At 43.5% G+C, this 19,635-nt stretch overlaps 1 protein-coding gene across 4 annotated transcripts; it reads left to right on the top strand.

The window, feature by feature from the left end:
- Positions 1–603: 603 nt before the first annotated feature.
- clint1a (clathrin interactor 1a) lies at positions 604–18,075 on the top strand. Of its 4 annotated transcripts, none has more exons than XR_006022294.1 (13): positions 604–810; positions 9,352–9,456; positions 9,618–9,714; positions 9,897–10,005; positions 11,666–11,833; positions 13,286–13,457; positions 13,701–13,935; positions 14,333–14,423; positions 15,084–15,140; positions 15,314–15,552; positions 15,906–16,089; positions 16,572–17,095; positions 17,485–18,075. XR_006022294.1 is itself a non-coding variant. In XM_042061739.1 (13 exons), the coding sequence occupies exons 1-13, from the start codon at positions 770–772 to the stop codon at positions 16,886–16,888; spliced, it is 1,815 nt and encodes a 604-aa protein (XP_041917673.1). In that variant the 5' UTR covers positions 604–769; the 3' UTR covers positions 16,889–18,075. The 4 variants fall into 4 exon arrangements, 3 of the variants coding, with proteins under 3 accessions (XP_041917673.1, XP_041917672.1, XP_041917671.1); XM_042061739.1 differs by adding an exon at positions 8,310–8,358 and having other exon boundaries at positions 9,401–9,456; positions 16,572–18,075; XM_042061738.1 differs by adding an exon at positions 8,310–8,373 and having other exon boundaries at positions 9,416–9,456; positions 16,572–18,075.
- The last annotated feature ends 1,560 nt before the right edge of the window (positions 18,076–19,635 follow it).

The following is a 19,635-nucleotide window of genomic DNA, read 5'->3' as shown; positions in this document are numbered from 1 at the left end:
TTATGTGTCTCTATAGGCCAGGACACACCTGTTTTGTGGGCTTTAGTTGACTCAATGTTCATACAGACACCAACTTTTCATTGTTATCACCAAAACACATTCTTCAGTGTGTGTGTGTGTGTGTGTGTGTGAAGTGGAGAGAGCAGCCTATGGCAATGGGCGCAGCCTGTCATCTTACCAGACCGGATGGTTAACCTTATTGTAGGGCCTGTTCAGCATATTATTATTAACAGGCAGATCATTTAATCAATAAGATTATGCGCTTAATAAACTAAGTGCATGTTGAACAGATATGTCTTTAGACCCCAGATACATGGAAATAACACTAAAATTAATGTTAATCTGGTTGGACATTAGGTCTAGCCTAGGCGAAGTTCATGTGCTGCATGGTCTCAATGAAAGCAAACTGCAGGCACTGAGAAAGGTGTTGTGAGAGCTTCTTTAAAAACGAATGTGATGTTGCAATTCTGCAAGAAGGCTACCTGCCAGCTTACCTGCGTGCCGGCTCTCAGTATGACTACTTTTACCAGACGTAAAAACTACATATCCTACATTGCTTTTACGCACTGTGCGCCACAGTGACGTTGGCAGAGCGTCTCCGTAGTAACCTGGCGGCCCGGCAGCAGCTGGGAGTGTAGGAAGAGGTGGCTAGTTCGACGAGTTCAAGGTTTCCTCTGGGTGACAGCCCGCCTGCTTCAGTCACTGGGGTGAACAGGCGAGAAAGAAACTCTGGTTCTTGTGGCGGAAAGCCTCTCTTAAAGGAGCCAAAATGCTGAACATGTGGAAAGTTAGGGAGTTGGTCGATAAAGCGTGAGTACTGCGGCGTCTAAAGCGCCGAATATCTTAATGTTTTGGGGGTATGTGAAGTTTGTACCTGTTTCAGAAAGACACGTACCCAGTGTCTGACGTCACGTCGCTGTTTTGTGTTCAGGTGCTATGCTAAGCTAAGTGGCTAGGTGGTGGAAACGAAAAAGTTTTACCATTCATGTATCCGTCCCATATCTTATAAGAAGTAGCTTTGCTAAGTTTGTTAACGTAATAGCCAATAACCATTGTCATGAACTTGACTATCAATTATGCAAGTTAGCTACTGTTAGTGTAAATAAGCTAATAGAGAGCTAGCTAACAACTGCTAACTTGTGACGTTTGCAAAGTGTTGAAATTAGCTGGCTAGGACTCTATCTAGCTACTGGTTACAACAAACTTTGCGGTGGCGACTGGCTTGTCATACGCCTCTTATGAAAGTTTGAAGGATATGTTATTTCCCGTTGTGTGTATATTTTTAATCTAATACATGGTTTCCCATTTTGTTAAGCTACACGTTCAGGCCGATAGTGTTGTGATGTAACAGCAGGCTACTGTAATTAGCTAGCTGAAGTTGCCAGCTCGGCCCGTTGGTCAATGACATGTCATCAGCATGTTGCTGCGGGCACTTTCTCAAGACTGGTCGGGGCGGCCTCGGTTAGACAGTTCAGAAATTATTTTAGCAGAGGGATATTATGCGGTCGCACTCGTAAAGAATGCTCCCGACGTTTATCTTTAACAGCCTGTCAGGCGACTCGCTAGCTGACTTCCGGGTCCCCAGTTGTTGTCCAGCGGTTGAAATTATCATATGAAAAGAGTACCTGGCGCAGGTGCGCGTGTGTATTAGTTCAGTACTTTAGTGCGGACGGTTGGCACAAGGCCCCTGGTAGACGACACCGGGCGCGAACGCTCTTTAACGTGCCAGTGAACTGAAGCTCGCAGGGCATATACTCTTAGGTCACTGCCAGGTCAAACACTTTTATCTGACTTCCGCGTTAAGTGAACAGTTACAAACTAGTGAAGTGACTGGTATTTAGTAAGCAAAAACACCTGTGTGTGTGTGTGTTGGGTGGGGGATACAGTTTGAAAATTGGCATATGTTGTAGGCCTATCAGTGTTTAAATGACTAACTCAACCTCTAAAGCTTTGTCACTCCCCCTTGCTGAAACCACACACACACTCACGAAAGTAGTTTGTTTTGACATCAGGACATCCGTTCTACTGAGCCATCAGATTGTAGATTACTGTCTGATGATGAAACAATACATCAAGTACAAGCAGCCACACAGTGGTACAGAGACACACACATACAAGCACACTCAAAAGAATGCAGGCATGCATACACACACAAACACCTACAATAATGCACTGAATGCAATGAATCTTATTTTCATTTTATTTTTCTTACAATTTCTTCTTTTCACTTTGCCCTGTGTGTATATTCCTTTTCTCTGGTGTGCAGTGTCATCTGTCTCTGTGTCTCAGTCTGTATGTAGTGTGTAGCGTCTTCAACTCTTAATTGTACAATGTCCTCTGTGTTTGTAATGTCTGTCTGGGGGGGGGGGGGGGGGGCAGGGACTTACTATTGCAAGCAGAGTACTGTATGTAATGGTAATGTATGTGAGTGATGACAGTGAAGATGTGTGTGTGTGTGTGGGCGGGAGGGGAGTGGAGCAGTGACTGTGTGTGTGTGTGTGTGTGTGGGTAGGTGGGGGCAGTGTGCTGTAAGTATGTAGAGGATGTGTGTTGGAGAAGATCCTGAAGACAATGTGCTGTGTATGTTGGGGGGGGGGGGGTGGGGGGGCTGGGGCAGTGTGCAGCAAGTATGTAGAGGAGGCTTACTGTAGCAAGCAGTGTGCTGTATGTATGTGAAGTGATGACGGTGATGATGTATGTGTGTGTGTTGGGGGTGGGGTGGGGGGGGGGGCAGAAAGGCTAGGCAATCAAGGACATGGGTAGATGGAGGAGAAATCAAAAATAATAAATAAAAAGTTCTATGGATATGTGCATAAGTGTCATGGTGGGTAATATGGTGTCATGATGGCTAATGTAGTGTAATATAGTGTCATGGTGGGTAATATAGGGTCATGGTGGGTAATATGGTGTCATGATGGGTAGGGCTGGGCGATATGGCTGAAAACTGTATCACGATATAAGTATTTCATATCAGTCGATATCGATAATTACTGATTTAAAAAAAAATCTATTTCAGATAAGGACCAGAAGGAAAAAAAGTTCAATTTAAACACTTTTATTTTAAAATTAACCTTCCTCTGATTTTAATCACCTCAGTTATCAATCAAAGCAAACAGAGAAAAGAAATAGCAACACAATCATGAAAAACACTCAAATAAATAAATGTGCACATAAGTCTGAATGAAAATATTGTAAACAAAGTAGGTTAATTTGCTAATTTATCATAGCCTACTAGACTGTTCAGTTTCCCCACGTGTGTTTAAGTTTCAGATAAAGGGTTATTAATCTTTTATCAAAACCTGCTTATTTAATGAAATCTAACCTAATCTAAAGGGTTATTAATCTTCTATCAAGATCAAAAAATCTAGTTGGTATTGTTTTCAGTATAAAGACACTTACCTAGTGTTTTCTCATAAAATCATTTAACTTAATTGAAGAAGAGTTTTTAAGCCGTCTCATCCTGAAAACAAGCAAATTTGGCTGCCAGTGCGTTGAGCAAATTTGTGTGTTTGTTTGTTTGTTTATTTGATAGGGACAATAGAGTCCCGAAGTGTGACGTGGAGTTTCCATGACGGCAGAATCACTGGATCTAAACAAACTTTCGAAGTGCCATAAATAGCATTGAATGTAGACATGTGGCATCATTTCTAGCTAATAAAAATAAATATATCCATTTAAACGTGTTTTACCTGCTAGGCAGCAGCTTAGCCACATAACACGGATTCCCTGGCAGGTGTAATAGAAAGAAACAAAATTCCAGTGGATATTTCACGTCTTATCAAAGACTGGCGGCAGATTCTGTTAAGAGCGACGTTTTTTGCCAAAAAAATAAAGCCAAAACACGTCTGTGAATTTAAGGATTTTAACCGCATGCTGTGAAGTTACATGCAGGTCTCTTTTACGGAGGAAACCCATGCTAAAATAAAACTCTGTAGTCACGAATTTGATGGTGTTGGTATGAATATATGTTATATGTAGTATGTGATTCCTACAGTGTAGAAAAAATATACTAACGTCTTAGAAACATTGTAAAATGATTGAAATATATTAAGAAAGCCACCGCTATGGTGATTTCTAATGGTAGATTGATTTGTTTAGATCCAGTGAAATTGCTGCCTTGGCAACGCTACGTCATGGCTTCGGGACACTATGCTCATTAATCAACAGACAAGTTACTTGCTGTAAACAAGCCAGGGTTAGCTACACGTGCTAGTTTCCATCTGTTGTCCCTAGCCAGATCTTAACAGGCATAAGATCTGATAAGACTCCTTAAAATTGTCTTTTGAACTCCCCATGGGGATCAATAAAGTATCTATCTATCTATCTATCTATCTATCTATCTATCTCCAAATAGATTTGTTGATCCTAATATAAAATTAATAACACTTGGTTAGATTTTATTTTTTGCAGTGAAGGCAATGTGATCAGGTTAGTTGGTCATCGATCATGACCCGTGGATTTCTCGCTACCCTGGTAGGGGCAAGAGACGGGAAGTCAGTTTTAATGTTGATGTTGTTGTGTATAGGAGGTTTGGCATAGTGATGTTGATGGCATAGTGATGTTGATGTTGTGGTGTATAGAGGGGTTGGCATAGTGATGTTGGTTTGGCGTAATGATGTTGATGTTGTGGTGTATAGTGGGTTTGGCATAGTGATGTTGATGGCATAGTGATGTTGATGATGTGGTGTATAGGAGGTTTGGCATAGTGATGTTGATGGCATAGTGATGTTGATGTTGTGGTGTATAGAGGGGTTGGCATAGTGATGTTGGTTTGGCGTAATGATGTTGATGTTGTGGTGTATAGTGGGTTTGGCATAGTGATGTTGATGGCATAGTGATGTTGATGTTGTGGTGTATAGGAGGTTTGGCATAGTGATGTTGATGTTGTGGTGTATAGGAGGTTTGGCATAGTGATGTTGATGTTGTGGTGTATAGGAGGTTTGGCATAGTGATGTTGATGTCATGGTGTATAGTAGGTTGGGTGAGAGGACCAGCAGTTCAGTTTAAGAGTAAATATGGCAGAATGTAATCAAGTTTAAGATCATTTTGAATTTTGAGGTATTTTCTTTAAAAAATGACCCAGATGCGTTTATTAATTACCAAAATAGTTGACAACTAATCAATTAAACAAAGTGCTGTAGCCCTAGTGCCCACACACACATTCTCGCTCCTATCACACACACACACAGTGACACACACACACACACACACACACACACACACACACACACACAGTGACACACACACACACACTCCCTCCTCTGTCACACACTGGCTCAGCCCCACCCTAGCTGGATTGGGTCTGTGCTGGATTGGGTCTGTGCTTTTGTCACCAGAGGACCTTCTTAGACAAACTGTTTTTTCTCGTGTGTGTGTGTGTGTGTGTGTGTGTGTGTGTTTTGGGCAGGGCTTTGAACCAGAATTTTCTCCCAATTGGTTCGTTCCGAACAGAAACAGTATTTTAACGTTTCCCTAAATGTTCCCTAAACCCTAAAATTGACGTGCCTGAACCGATTAGAACAAAAAAAAAAGTTCCTGAACCGGTTAATAACGTTAAAATTATATTGTTAGTCTACATACGTCTCTATCCTGTCTTCAAACATTAAAAAAGCACTATAGGCTACATTATGTAAAAAGGCATAACTAACATTTTTTTTCATTCATCAAACAATACAAAACCACAAAGCATTACAGAAGCATCCATCCAAAAGCCTATGCAACTCACTTAGCTAAAATCTGTGCAAATAACTGAAATATGGTAGGCTACATAGCTGCCATTGTGAACATCAATTTGCCAAACCTGGTCAGGGCCCAATCAGTGCATTTTTGTCTCTCTTATGTCATCAGACAATACAAAACCACAATGGTGTGTACATAGCTGCCATTGTGAATATTAAACTTTATAAACAAATGCCCAAAACCTTGTCATGGCCCAGTGGGAAATGACAAAAGATTCTGCCTGTACAGCTGGCGGCAAGTTAAATTAATGATGTGTGTGTGTGTGTGTTATTAAATTAATGCTATGTGTGTGTGTTGTTAAATGATGCCGTGTGTGTTGTTAAATGAATGCTGTGTGTGTGGTCTGTCTGTGTGTATGTGTGTGTGTTGTTAAATGAATGCTGTGTGTGTGGTCTGTCTGTGTGTATGTGTGTGTGTTGTTAAATGAATGCTGTGTGTGTGGTCTGTCTCTGTGTGTGTGTGTGTGTGTGTTGTTAAATGAATGCTGTGTGTGTGGTCTGTCTCTGTGTGCGTGTGTGTGTTAAATGAATGCCGTGTGTGTTGTTAAATGAATGCTGTGTGTGTGGTCTGTCTCTGTGTGTGTGTGTGTTAAATTAATGCTGTGTGTGTGTGTGTGTGTGTGTGTGTTAAATGAATGCTGTGTGTGTGGTCTGTCTCTCTCTGTGTGTGTGTGTGTTAAATTAATGCTGTGTGTGTTGTTAAATGAATGCTGTGTGTGTGGTCTGTCTCTCTGTGTGTGTGTGTGTGTTAAATTAATGCTGTGTGTGTGTGTTGTTAAATGATGCCGTGTGTGTTGTTAAATGAATGCTGTGTGTGTGGTCTGTCTGTGTGTATGTGTGTGTGTTGTTAAATGAATGCTGTGTGTGTGGTCTGTCTGTGTGTATGTGTGTGTGTTGTTAAATGAATGCTGTGTGTGTGGTCTGTCTCTGTGTGTGTGTGTGTGTGTGTTGTTAAATGAATGCTGTGTGTGTGGTCTGTCTCTGTGTGCGTGTGTGTGTTAAATGAATGCCGTGTGTGTTGTTAAATGAATGCTGTGTGTGTGGTCTGTCTCTGTGTGTGTGTGTGTTAAATTAATGCTGTGTGTGTTGTTAAATGAATGCTGTGTGTGTGTGTGTGTGTGTGTGTGTGTTAAATGAATGCTGTGTGTGTTGTTAAATGAATGCTGTGTGTGTGGTCTGTCTCTCTCTGTGTGTGTGTGTGTGTGTGTTAAATTAATGCTGTGTGTGTTGTTAAATTAATGCTGTGTGTGTGGTCTGTCTCTCTCTGTGTGTGTGTGTGTTAAATTAATGCTGTGTGTGTGTGTTGTTAAATGATGCCGTGTGTGTTGTTAAATGAATGCTGTGTGTGTGGTCTGTCTCTCTCTGTGTGTGTGTGTGTGTTAAATTAATGCTGTGTGTGTTGTTAAATGAATGCTGTGTGTGTGGTCTGTCTCTCTGTGTGTGTGTGTGTGTTAAATTAATGCTGTGTGTGTTGTTAAATGAATGCTGTGTGTGTGTGTGTTAAATGAATGCTGTGTGTGTTGTTAAATGAATGCTGTGTGTGTGGTCTGTCTCTGTCTGTGTGTGTGTGTTAAATTAATGCTGTGTGTGTGTGTGTGTGTTAAACAGGGCTTTGAACCGATTTGTTTTTTTCCAATCGGTTTGTTCCGAACAGAAACGGAATTATAACGTTTCCGGTTATGAGTTCCACCAATAAATTGACGTTCCCGAACCGGTTAGAACAAAAAAATACTGTTCCCGGAACGGTTAATTTCGTTCCTGTCAGCTGTTTAATGCTATAGAATTATGTCACATCTTTCTCATCCAGCTTAAACCAAATGTAATAATATTACAACCATTATTAAATAATAATAATTATATTATTAATAATAATAATAATTAAATAGGCCTACAATTATTTCAAATGTGTAGTTTATTGTTAAAAGAGAAAATGTCCACACAAACGTAACAACATGATTAAGACACGTGGTTATGCCACTCGGGCAACAACAAATTCCAACTGTCGGGGGAAAGGCCATCCAGTAGGCCTACTCATACCGTAACAAGCCATCTGTGCATTAGGCAAACAGAGGTGTTGGCGCCATTTAGCCAAATGTTCACTAGTCCATCATTAACGTGGAGTCGACAAATATAGCTATTGTTATTGTGTTTGGAATGAGCGTTTTAATTAACGATGGATTGTAATTTACCCCTTATTTAAGATGTGGAGTGGAGACTTTGTAATCCACCGCTCTCTCTCCATACAGTCAGCGAATGTCTGATGTGATGTCACACAGGAAGTGAACCTCAGCCGTCATGGTAACGTGCGCAGGAAAATAATTACTTTTTTTTTTTAGGCAACGAAAACTTTGAGGAACGAAATAAAACCGGTATTAACCGGTTACCATTATTTTTAAATAAGTGTTCCTGTTCCAGAACATAAAAAATAATAACGTTTCCGGTTTCGTTCCTGTTCCCTGTAAAATACAAAAAGTTCCCGGTTTTCGTTTTCGTTCCTTGAACCGGTTCAAAGCCCTGGTGTTAAATGAATGCTGTGTGTGTGGTCTGTCTCTGTGTGTGTGATGTTCCCAGGACTAACGTTGTGATGAACTACACTGAGATTGAGTCCAAGGTGCGGGAGGCCACAAACGACGACATACAAATAAGCTGATCATTAGGACTTTAAAATTATATTGTCTACATACGTCTCTATCCTGTCATCAGACATTAAAAAAGCACTATAGGCTACATTATGTAAGCGGCATAACTAACATTTTTTTCATTCATCAAACAATACAAAACCATAAAGCATTACAGAAGCATCCATCCAAAAGCCTATGCAACTCACTTAGCTAAATCTGTGCAAATAACTGAAATATGGTAGGCTACATAGCTGCCATTGTGAACATCAATTTGCCAAACCTGGTCAGGGCCCAATCAGTGCATTTTTGTCTCTCTTATGTCATCAGACAATACAAAACCACAATGGTGTGTACATAGCTGCCATTGTGAATATTAAACAAATGCCCAAAACCTTGTCAGGGCCCAGTGGGAAATGACAAAAGATTCTGCCTGTACAGCTGGCAGCAAGTTAAATTAATGATGTGTGTGTGTGTGTTGTTAAATTAATGCTATGTGTGTGTGTTGTTAAATTAATGCTGTGTGTGTTGTTAAATGATGCCGTGTGTGTTGTTAAATTAATGCTGTGTGTGTGGTCTGTCTCTGTGTGCGTGTGTGTGTTAAATGAATGCCGTGTGTGTTGTTAAATGAATGCTGTGTGTGTGGTCTGTCTCTGTGTGTGTGTGTGTTAAATTAATGCTGTGTGTGTTGTTAAATGAATGTTGTGTGTGTGGTCTGTCTGTGTGTGTGTGTTAAATGAATGCTTTGTGTGTGGTCTGTCTCTCTGTGTGTGTTAAATGAATGCTGTGTGTGTGTGTGTGTGTGTTAAATGAATGCTGTGTGTGTGGTCTGTCTCTCTGTGTGTGTTAAATGAATGCTGTGTGTGTGTGTGTGTGTATTAAATGAATGCTGTGTGTGTGTGTGTGTGTGTGTGTTAAATGAATGCTGTGTGTGTGTGTGTGTGTTAAATGAATGCTGTGTGTGTGGTCTGTCTCTGTGTGTGTGATGTTCCCAGGACTAACGTTGTGATGAACTACACTGAGATTGAGTCCAAGGTGCGGGAGGCCACAAACGACGACCCCTGGGGGCCCTCAGGGCAGCTCATGGGAGAGATCGCCAGGTGTGTGTGTGTGTGTGTGTTTGTCTGTCTGTCTGTCTGTCTGTCTGTCTGTGAGTCTGTATGTGTGCATGCATATTAGTGTTTATTTGTCTGTAGTTTTGATGGTGGGTGTGTGCATGTAGGGTAATTGTAGGTTAATAATTGTGTGTGTGTGTCTTCAGAGCCACATTCATGTATGAGCAGTTTCCTGAAGTGATGAACATGCTGTGGAACAGAATGCTCAAAGACAACAAGAAGAACTGGAGAAGAGTCTATAAGGTGTGTGTGTGTGTGTGTGTGTGTGTGTGTTCAGACCTGCATCTGATATCCATTTGTAATTTGTGTCTAATAATTTACTGCCTAATGATCTTTTCATAACCAGTGTTGATTATTGTGTGTGTGTCTGTCTGTCTGTCTGTCTGTCTGTGTGTGTGTGTGTCTGTGTGTGTGTGTGTGAGCAGTCCTTGTTGCTGTTGGCCTACTTGATTAAAAATGGCTCCGAGCGAGTCGTCACCAGTTCCAGAGAACACCTGTACGACCTGCGCTCTATAGAGAGCTACCACTGCATAGGTACACACACACACACACCTGTATGACCTGCGCTCTATAGAGAGCTACCACTGCATAGGTACACACACACACACACACACACACCTGTACGACCTGCGCTCTATAGAGAGATATCACTGCATAAGTATACACACACACACACACACACACACACACACACATACACACACACACACCTGTACGACCTGCGCTCTATAGAGAGTTATCACTGCATAAGTATACACACACACACACACACACACCTGTATGACCTGCGCTCTATAGAGAGTTTTCACTGCATAGGTACACACACACACACACACACCTGTACGACCTGTGCTCTATAGAGAGTTATCACAGCATAGGTACACACACACACATACACACACCTGTACAACCTGCGCGTAGCGAACGTGCTCACCTACATCACGCGCAGTGTCTACTGGTAGTAGCCTTCTACTATTTTCATTCAGGAACATGTCGTTTTGACTGTTGTGTGGGCTGTGTTGGTTTATCTACGTCTGGTTAATCAACAGAGATATTCGTGTTCATGTGAACGCCGGAACACACATCCTAAATATTGACGAAACTACCCAGATCAGATGTATAACGTTATTTGATGGGCACACTCTCTCAAAGCACTCAGCAGATATCATGAACATCGTCAGATAGCTTCGTGAGATATTTTCTAACATCAGTGTTCAAAACTCAACAGTCCATTGGATGTGCATCAAACTAACCTATTCCAACATATTTCAAAATTTTAATATGCTTATTTGCGAAAATATATGAGCAATGCAATTGTTCCTTTCCAGCGGTGTCGGCCTAGCCTGACGAGCCAGACCCACATTAAAATGTAGGGTCTGGGCACTCACCGTTCGCAGTGCTCAGTCCGAGGGGCGGGATAATCAGTTGTCTTTCAAATTCCCTCTGCACGCAATAGGACAGCGGCAGCGCTATGAGTCCCATGCGTTTCCCACCAGCGGAGCTAGTTGGCTAGTTCAAACGTTTGCCAACTTAATAAAAGCTTAACTTGTGTCACACTGTTTGCCAACAGCAACATCCATCTTATTTGTTTTCAAGTAGCAGGGAATTCAAGCCAAACCGTTGCAACTCTGCCATCAATCATTATGTTAAGCCCACCTAACGACTCTATACATGATTTCATTGGCCTGATTGAGTTTCGATTTCTGGAGCTCACAAGCCAACGGAGAGTTGCTAGACTAGCCCTGGCAGCAAATGTAATTTGCTGCCGCTAGGGGCGCATCTAGATTTCTAGGCTAGTGTCAGCCATCTTGGTTGAAAAATGTGGCCGGTTCGCTGAGCTTGCACGGTGTCCTGGGTAATTTCATCTCCCACTTCGTTTTAAGCCTGCATCAGTCCTGGCTATATTTTGAGGGTTGATTTTAAAGGGGAAAATAACACTTCCGCTTGCTCCCTAAAGTAATGGGACACGCAAAAATCTAGGGGAAGGGGAGGTATTGGGACGGGCCCATAGTCCACACTACATAAGGTTACTTATAATCCACACTAGACACTACATAAGGTTACTTATAATCCACACTACATAAGGTTACTTATAGTCCACACTCCCATTTGGGTGCTAATCTCTGTGTGCGTGTATATGTGTGTGCGTGGGCGTGCGTGTTCATGTGTGCGTGTGCGTGTGTGTGTGTGTCAGATGAGAACGGTAAGGACCAGGGCATTAACGTCCGTCAGAAGGTCAAGGAGCTGACGGAGCTGGTGCAGGATGACGAGCGTCTGAGGGAGGAGCGCAAGAAAGCCAAGAAGAACAAGGACAAGTACATAGGGGTGTCCTCAGACAGCATGGGGAGCTACAGGGGCTACGGTGAGCGCACACACACACACACACCAAGGCAAAACCAAGGCCTGTGAAATATTTCTGTGCAAATCATCGGTCTTCATATCTTTTTCAGACCTTGAAATTCTTTAATTTTTACAGCTTGAAAAACACACGCCGTTTGGGCATTAATATCTTGACAAATATTTTCCCTAGCCTCCTCAGATTTTCTGAGAACTCGTGGGAGGGAGAACTCGTAGCACATGTAAACAATTTAAAGTCTGTACTAAATGTCTCCTGGCTTCCGAAAGGGCCCTAGATTTCGGAAAGATGTGCATTAAGTGTGATATTAAGGGTATTAAAAAACAGTTTTGTTTTTTTCATTTGGTATCAGTCATTATTTCCTCTTCAAATACATCAGTTTATTAATGTCAATGTAAAGGTAAAACAAGGCGTGTTTGTATTTTTGTGTCATTTTCAAGCAACTGAAATGGTATGTGGGGTAGCACTTTGTACCAAGTCCCATTCACAGAATAAATGCATGTAGTTACAGGTGTTTTGGGAATACCAAAATAAACATTTACAATAAACAAGAGATTTTAGGGCCTCCCTTAATTGAAACACAGAATAGTTTTTTGCTCCTTTTATAATAATCTGAGTACCCAGAAGCTCGCATCATGAACAAACTTCTGGGCCAAAACCTTCACAACCAGAAAACAGCTACTTTCAGAGACGCCCACTGATCTCACTTCCAATGTGTTCATGGGCAAAAGTTCCTACTGAAACCAGTGCGAAATGGCTACTGATACAAACGTAATTGAAGCATGTTTAGAGTCGATTTTGAAGTTTGCTTTACATTTGCTTTAAACCTCTGCAGAAGTTATGTCTCTTTTGCTAGCCAGAGATGGCTAAAAAGGCAAACTAAACACCATTGTTTTGGTTGTTAGGTCGCTGTCGGCGGTATTTTCATTAAAAACCCAGTACATGTGCATACTCACAAGGTCTGCCACCTCTCCGCGATTGGCTATTGAAAAAAGCTTTGTTCGAGATCAGAGACATTCCCCTCGCCCTATTTTCCCCTGAATCCAGGCGTATTCCTCTAGACTACTTTTATAATGGTGTTATGTTCCCAAAACACCTGTAACTACATGCATTTATTCTGTGAATGGGACTTGGGTCAATATTGGTACTCTACACACTAAATGTCCATATAAATTAAATGTCCATTTTAATGGTCCTACTAGCTACCCCACATAACATTTCAGTTGCATGAAAATGACACAAAATACAAACACGCCTTGTTCTTATTATTGTCATGGCCTTTTGTTTTGGAGACTTTTGGGACAACATTAACAAAGGATTATATTTCTAGAGAAAATACTGATTTTCTTTAAAACTATGGACTTCTATAAAACCAATGAGACTGTGGTACAAACGTTTAATGGTTGATGGTTGAATCGTAGTGTGTGTGTGTGTGTGTGTGTGTGCGCGCGTGTGCAGCTGATGAGAGTGACGGTAAAGGGCGTCGCTGGGACTCGGACTGGGAGCAGAAGGGGGCGTTTCCCTTCAGCGAGAAGGTGGGCGAGATCAGCGGACGCATCGGGTCCAGCATCGAGGACGCCGTCAGCCGCTTCCGCAACAAACCCAGAGACGACTCCCCCGACAGATTCAGGTACACACACACACACACACACACACACATACACACCATCAGCCGCTTCCGCAACAAACCCTGAGACGACTCACTGGACAGTTTCAGGCACACACGCACACACGCACACACGCACACACACACACACGCACACCACACACACACACACCACACACACACACACACACCATCAGTATGTGTATGAAGTGATGATGATGTGGGTGGATAATAGATGAGGGAAGGTGTGGTCTCTGTTGCTCGTAGCGACACGGAAGAAGAGCGGGGGCGGGGCCAGCAGAATGGCCAGTCCAGCAGAGGGGAGTTTAAGGATGAAGAGGAAACCGTGACAACCAAGAGTGTGCAAATCGTCCAGGCAACAGAAACCACGGCAACACGCAAGAGAGGGGGCGTGCCCTCCAAGAAAGTGGACCTAGGGGCGGCGGCCGGCTACACCGGAGACTCAAGCCCCGCCCACTCCACCAGCTCTACCAGCTCCAAGGTGACCTACACACACTCAGACACACTCACACACTCACACACACACACTCACACACCGCCAACTCCACCAGCTCCAAGGTGACCTACACACACTCACACACACACACCGCCAACTCCACCAGCTCCAAGGTGACCCACACACACTCACACACACACCGCCAACTCCACCAGCTTCAAGGTGACCTATACACACTCACACTCATACATACACACACACTCACACTCACATACACACTCACTCACACTCATACACACACACACACTCACACACACCCGTATGATCAGTATCAGTACCCGTATCAGTTTGGTATGCCCCCCCCCCCCCCCCAGTAATCACTAGTTGGTATCGTTGCCTTTTTTTTTTTTTTTTACCTGTATCCCACAATGCTCCTCTGCAGAAGCCAGAGGCCCCTAGCCAATCAGGAGCTGGCCTGGTGGATCTGTTCACCGTGGAGGCCACACCCACCCAGGCTGCACCCACCAGCACAGGTAAAACACACACGTACACACACACACACACTCACCTGGACACACACACACACTCACCTGGACACACACACACACTCACCTGGACACACACACACACACACACACACACACTTATCTGGACACACACATACACACTCTCACCTGGATACACACACATATATATACACACACACACACACTCACCTGAACACACACACACACACACGTGTGGGGCAGCCGTGGCCTACTGGTTAGCGCTTCGGACTTGTAACCAGAGGGTTGACGGTTCAAACCCCGACCAGTTGGAGACACACACACACACTCTCACCTAGACACACACACACACTCTCACCTGGACACAAACACACACAAACACACTCACCTGGACACACAGACTCTCAACTGGACACAAACACAAACACACACACACTCACCTGGACACACACACATACACACACATCCTCACACACACATCCTCACACGCTCACCTGGACACACACACACAAACACGCTCACCTGGACACACACACGCTCACTTAGACACACACACACACACACACACACACACACAAATACTGACACAGCTCGTTATGTAAACTGTAAATGGTTTTCATGTCTTTACGCAGTTTAAATCTGTGTTCTTGTGTGTTTGTGTGTCTGTGTTTGTGTGTGTGTGTGTAGACCTGTTTGCAGACTTCTCATCTGCAACAGCTTCAGCAAGTCTTCCTTCAGCACCTGGTAAAGCTCTACCCATCCCCCTCACACACACACACACACACACACACACACACACACACACACAAAAACACACTCACACTTGCACTCAGAAACATACACACCAAACACAGTATATATAATATTTACAATATACCCAGTGTGTTTTTAATATGTGTGCGTGTGTGTGTGTGTAGTCTCCTCCAGTGATTTCGGAGGATGGAATGCTTTCCCTGATGGAGCCCCTCCCACATCTGGAGTTGACTTGTTTGGCTCCGCCCCCGTGACCTCTGACCCTGTGATGTCGGCGCCGGCCTCCTCAGAACTGTTTGATCTCTTTAGCCCCGCCCCTCAGAGCGCATCACTCTCTGCCTCTCAGAGCATCGCCTTCTCCATGGCAACCAACTCCAGCAACCTGCCACAGTCTCAATCACAGGTACACTCACTCACACACACACACACACACACAAACACACACACAGAGACGCACGTGTGTGCGCAGATGCATATGCATGCCTAACCCTGTGCATACACATGCTACATACACACCTGATGCTAATTTGTGCATAGAGGTAGTACCTGTACTTATGCATCTTCTTATAAAGTGCATAATCTTGCATTTTATATCACACATGTAGTACCTGTACTTATGCATCTTCTTCTATAGCGCATAATCTTGCATTTTATATCACACGTGTATGTTATTTACATTTATGCTACAGTTTTAACTGAAAAAAGTGAAACTGTGTGTGTGTGTGTGTGTGTGTGTGTGTGTGTGTGTGTGTGTAGCCCCTGAGTCTAGGAGATCCTCTGGTCCCTCAGGCTATGGGGCAGAAGGCGGGTGTTCTGCAGGGTCCTAAAGCTGGTGGTGTTCCAACCACATGGTCTGATTCCAACATCAACATCAGCCTGGACCTGCTGTCCCCCACGCCCCCCAAACCACAGCAGCCTACACTGAGCATGATGCAGCATGGTACATATATACACACACACACACACACACACTCCCCCCCCCCCCCGCCCCTCAAACCACAGCAGCCTACGCTGAGCATGATGCAGTATGGTACACACACACACACACACACACACACGCAATTTGAATTGGTCATCAATTCACTGAGTCCTGTGTATTAAAGCAACAAGAACAAGACTATGCTGTGGTGAATCCAGTGGGAAATAGATGTTGCTTATCGTTTATCGTGTGTGTACACACACACACACACACACACACACACACAAACACACACTCGTGTTGGAGTCTAACACACACACACACACACACAAACACACACTCGTGTTGGAGTCTAACACACACAGTCTGGCGTTGGAGTTTAACACAGACACGCACACACACACACACAGATACACACACACGCTCACTCGTCAGACTTTAACACACACACACACTCTGGTGTCGGAGTCATATGATGATGTGTGTTCTGTTCTGCCCCACAGGTGTGCAGCAGGCTCCGGTTGGCATGGTAACCCAGGGCTTTGCTGGCATGAATCTGGGCATGCAGGGTGGCGGTGCCATCCGGGCGCCGGGCAACCACATGATGCCAGGAACCGGAGTTGCCATGGGAATGCCCACCATGGGTATGATGGGAATGAACATGAGCATGGGGATGCCCGGCAACATGGGCATGGGGTTGCCTGGCAACATGGGGATGGGGTTGCCCGGCAACATGGGCATGGGCATGGGTACCATGGGAATGGGCGCCACGCCAGCGGCCAAACCGGACGCCTTCGCTGACTTCGCCAACTTTAAATGAGACCAGCGGAGAGTGGGAGTGTGTGTATGTGTGATGGGGTCTCATGTGACGCCTTTACCAACTTTGCCGACTTCAAATGAGACCAGAGGAGAGTGGTAGTGTGTGTGATGGAGCCTTGTGTGTGTGTGTGAGAGTTAACTGTAAACCCATGGGGAGGTGTGTGTGTGTGTGTGTGTGTGAGAGAGTGAGAGTGAGAGAGAGAAAGAGGTGACTACAGAGTACTTGAAGATGAGTAAAACACAGCCAGCTGTTTAATCATGTACAGACCTGAGTTTATGAAAACACACACACACACACAGTTAAATCAATGGGTAGAGGGTTGTGTGTGTGTGCATGTGTGGATAATGAAGTAATAATAATTATTATTTTAATGATGATAATAATAGTGATTTTAAGGAATGCACGAAAAAATTCAAACTTCTGAGAATCTCAATCATAAAGCCCACCCCTCGAGTGAGTGTGTATGTGAGAGAGAGAATGTATGTGATGGAGAGTGTGTGTGTGAGTTTCTGTGAGAGTGTGTGTGTGTGAGAGAGTGTATGTGATCGAGAGTGTGTGTGTGAGTTTCTGTGAGAGTGTGTGTGTGTGTGTGTGAGAGAGAGAGAGAGAGAGAGACAGGCCTCGTGACCGTGCATTAATCTGCCTGGTGGTGATTGACAGCAGCAGACACAATCCTCAAAAGGAGAGAAAGAAAGGATGAGGGAAGAGATGGAGGAGAGGAGAGGGGGAAGAGGGAGGAGGTTATTACCCACACAAGTGGCCTTCAAATGAGTGTGTTTATTTTTTTAATAAGTGAGTTTCCATCCTGTGTGTATGCATGACCTATGACCTATCTTTTTTACAAAGTTTTATTCTGTATTTGTGTGTGTCTGAAAGAGGGAGAGCGTCCAGGAAGCCTTACACTGCCGTGTGTGTCTGTGTGTAAGACTGTGTGTGTATGTGTGTGTGTAAGAGTGTAAGAGTGTGTATGGCGCTAACACAAGCCTTCCAGCCAATCGAGGCGTCTCGTCTAATCGACCAAATTCTGCTCTTCTGGGTGTGGCCCCAGTCGTAGCCATGGTTACTGAGAACACTAGATTGTTATGCAAATTTGAAGCAAGAAACAAAATCTTCATGGTAACCAGGTGGAACAGCTGATTGTATCTAATCATTTCTTTTATGATATTAAAGAGCTGAACACATCTCAACACAAGCTGATTAATATTGTGTCTGCGTGTGTGTGCGTACGAAAGTTGAACACATTTCAACACAAACTGACTAATATTGTGTCTGTGTGTAAGTGTGTGTGTTTGCGTGCTAGCACGTGTGACTGTGTGACACTGTGTGTGTGTGAGAGAGAGGGTTGGGTACAGACATGAGCCCTTTTGCCAATCCACACATCTTAAAGGACAATGAGCCCTTTTGCGAATCATACCTGGTCGGTTAGTTAGAGGAACTGTAGGTATGATGCCTCTACTGGTCAGTTAGAGGAACGGCAGGTATGATGCCTCTACTGGTCAGTTAGAGGAACTGCAGGTATGATGCCATGGTAGCCGAGAAGAGCCAGACACAGAGAGGTCAACGGGTATGACGAGCTGGTTTTGGGCTGAGCTCAACGTTGCACTCTGCCCCACATTGAGCCCAGCCCCGATCTGCAAGCTGCAGCCAGGGGTACTTTGGGTAGCCTGCACACTCCACATGCTGCTGTCAATGTCAATTTATTCAATTTTCAATTTATTTGTAAGGGACAGTGTGCAAATAAAACATAAATGTAAACATTGTATGCATCGCACCAGAGTTAGCCTTGGGCTAATTTACATATGTAGTCCCACAGGAATCACTGTCAATTTATTTATATAGCACATTTAAAAACCAACAGTTGACAAAAGTGCTGTAAAAATAAAATAATAGTAAATAAAATAATGATAATAAAAAATAAAAATAATAAGACAAAATACATCCCTGATCAAAGCAATAATGATAACAATAAGAATATATACAAGGTAATAATCTAAAATGTGGTAGTGGGTGGGGGCAAAAGAAGGCTTAAACTGATTTAGAGTTTAAGACCTCTAACTGATCTCCCGTCCATTACACCCAGGCTTTCTAGAGGGCCTCACACCCAAAGGGCTTTCTAGAGGGCCTCAGGGAGTCCAAGTCCATAGCCTGGGTTGTGGCTGGGCCTATTTTTTTTTTAACACACAGAGAAAAGGACACTTCCCCTAGAGAACCTGCTTAACACACACCTATTTCACACTGAGGTTTATTTTTTTACACACACACACACACACCTATTTCACACTGAGGTTTAATTCGAATTGCTTTTTGAATTGGGAAGGTTTCTATTGGAGGGGAATGACCTGGAGGTATCAGTGATGTTTGCCGTTTGAATTCTCTCTTTGCTTGGGATAGGTGTGTTGATGCTTTCATATCTTTATACGGCATGCTAATGCTAAAGAATTCATATCTCCTCTATAGGGCATGCTAATGCTAAAGCATTCATATCTCCTATAGGGCATGCTAAAGCATTCATATCTCCTCTATAGGGCATGCTAAAGAATTCATATCTCTTTTATAGGGCATGCTAAAGCATTCATATCTCCTCTATAGGCCATGCTAAAGCATTCTTTAACAGAATGAATATTGCATGCTGCGCTCGTACCACAACCAAGCTCAAGTGCCCACAGGGAGCCATGTTGGAGTTGATCCATCTGTTGTCGCCCCAATAAAATAAAATTATATGTATATATATATATATACTTCTATCT

This window comes from Alosa sapidissima, chromosome 14, assembly GCF_018492685.1.
Source record: "Alosa sapidissima isolate fAloSap1 chromosome 14, fAloSap1.pri, whole genome shotgun sequence".
Taxonomy (NCBI): domain Eukaryota; kingdom Metazoa; phylum Chordata; class Actinopteri; order Clupeiformes; family Clupeidae; genus Alosa; species Alosa sapidissima.
This window is presented reverse-complemented; position numbering and strand designations above follow the sequence as displayed.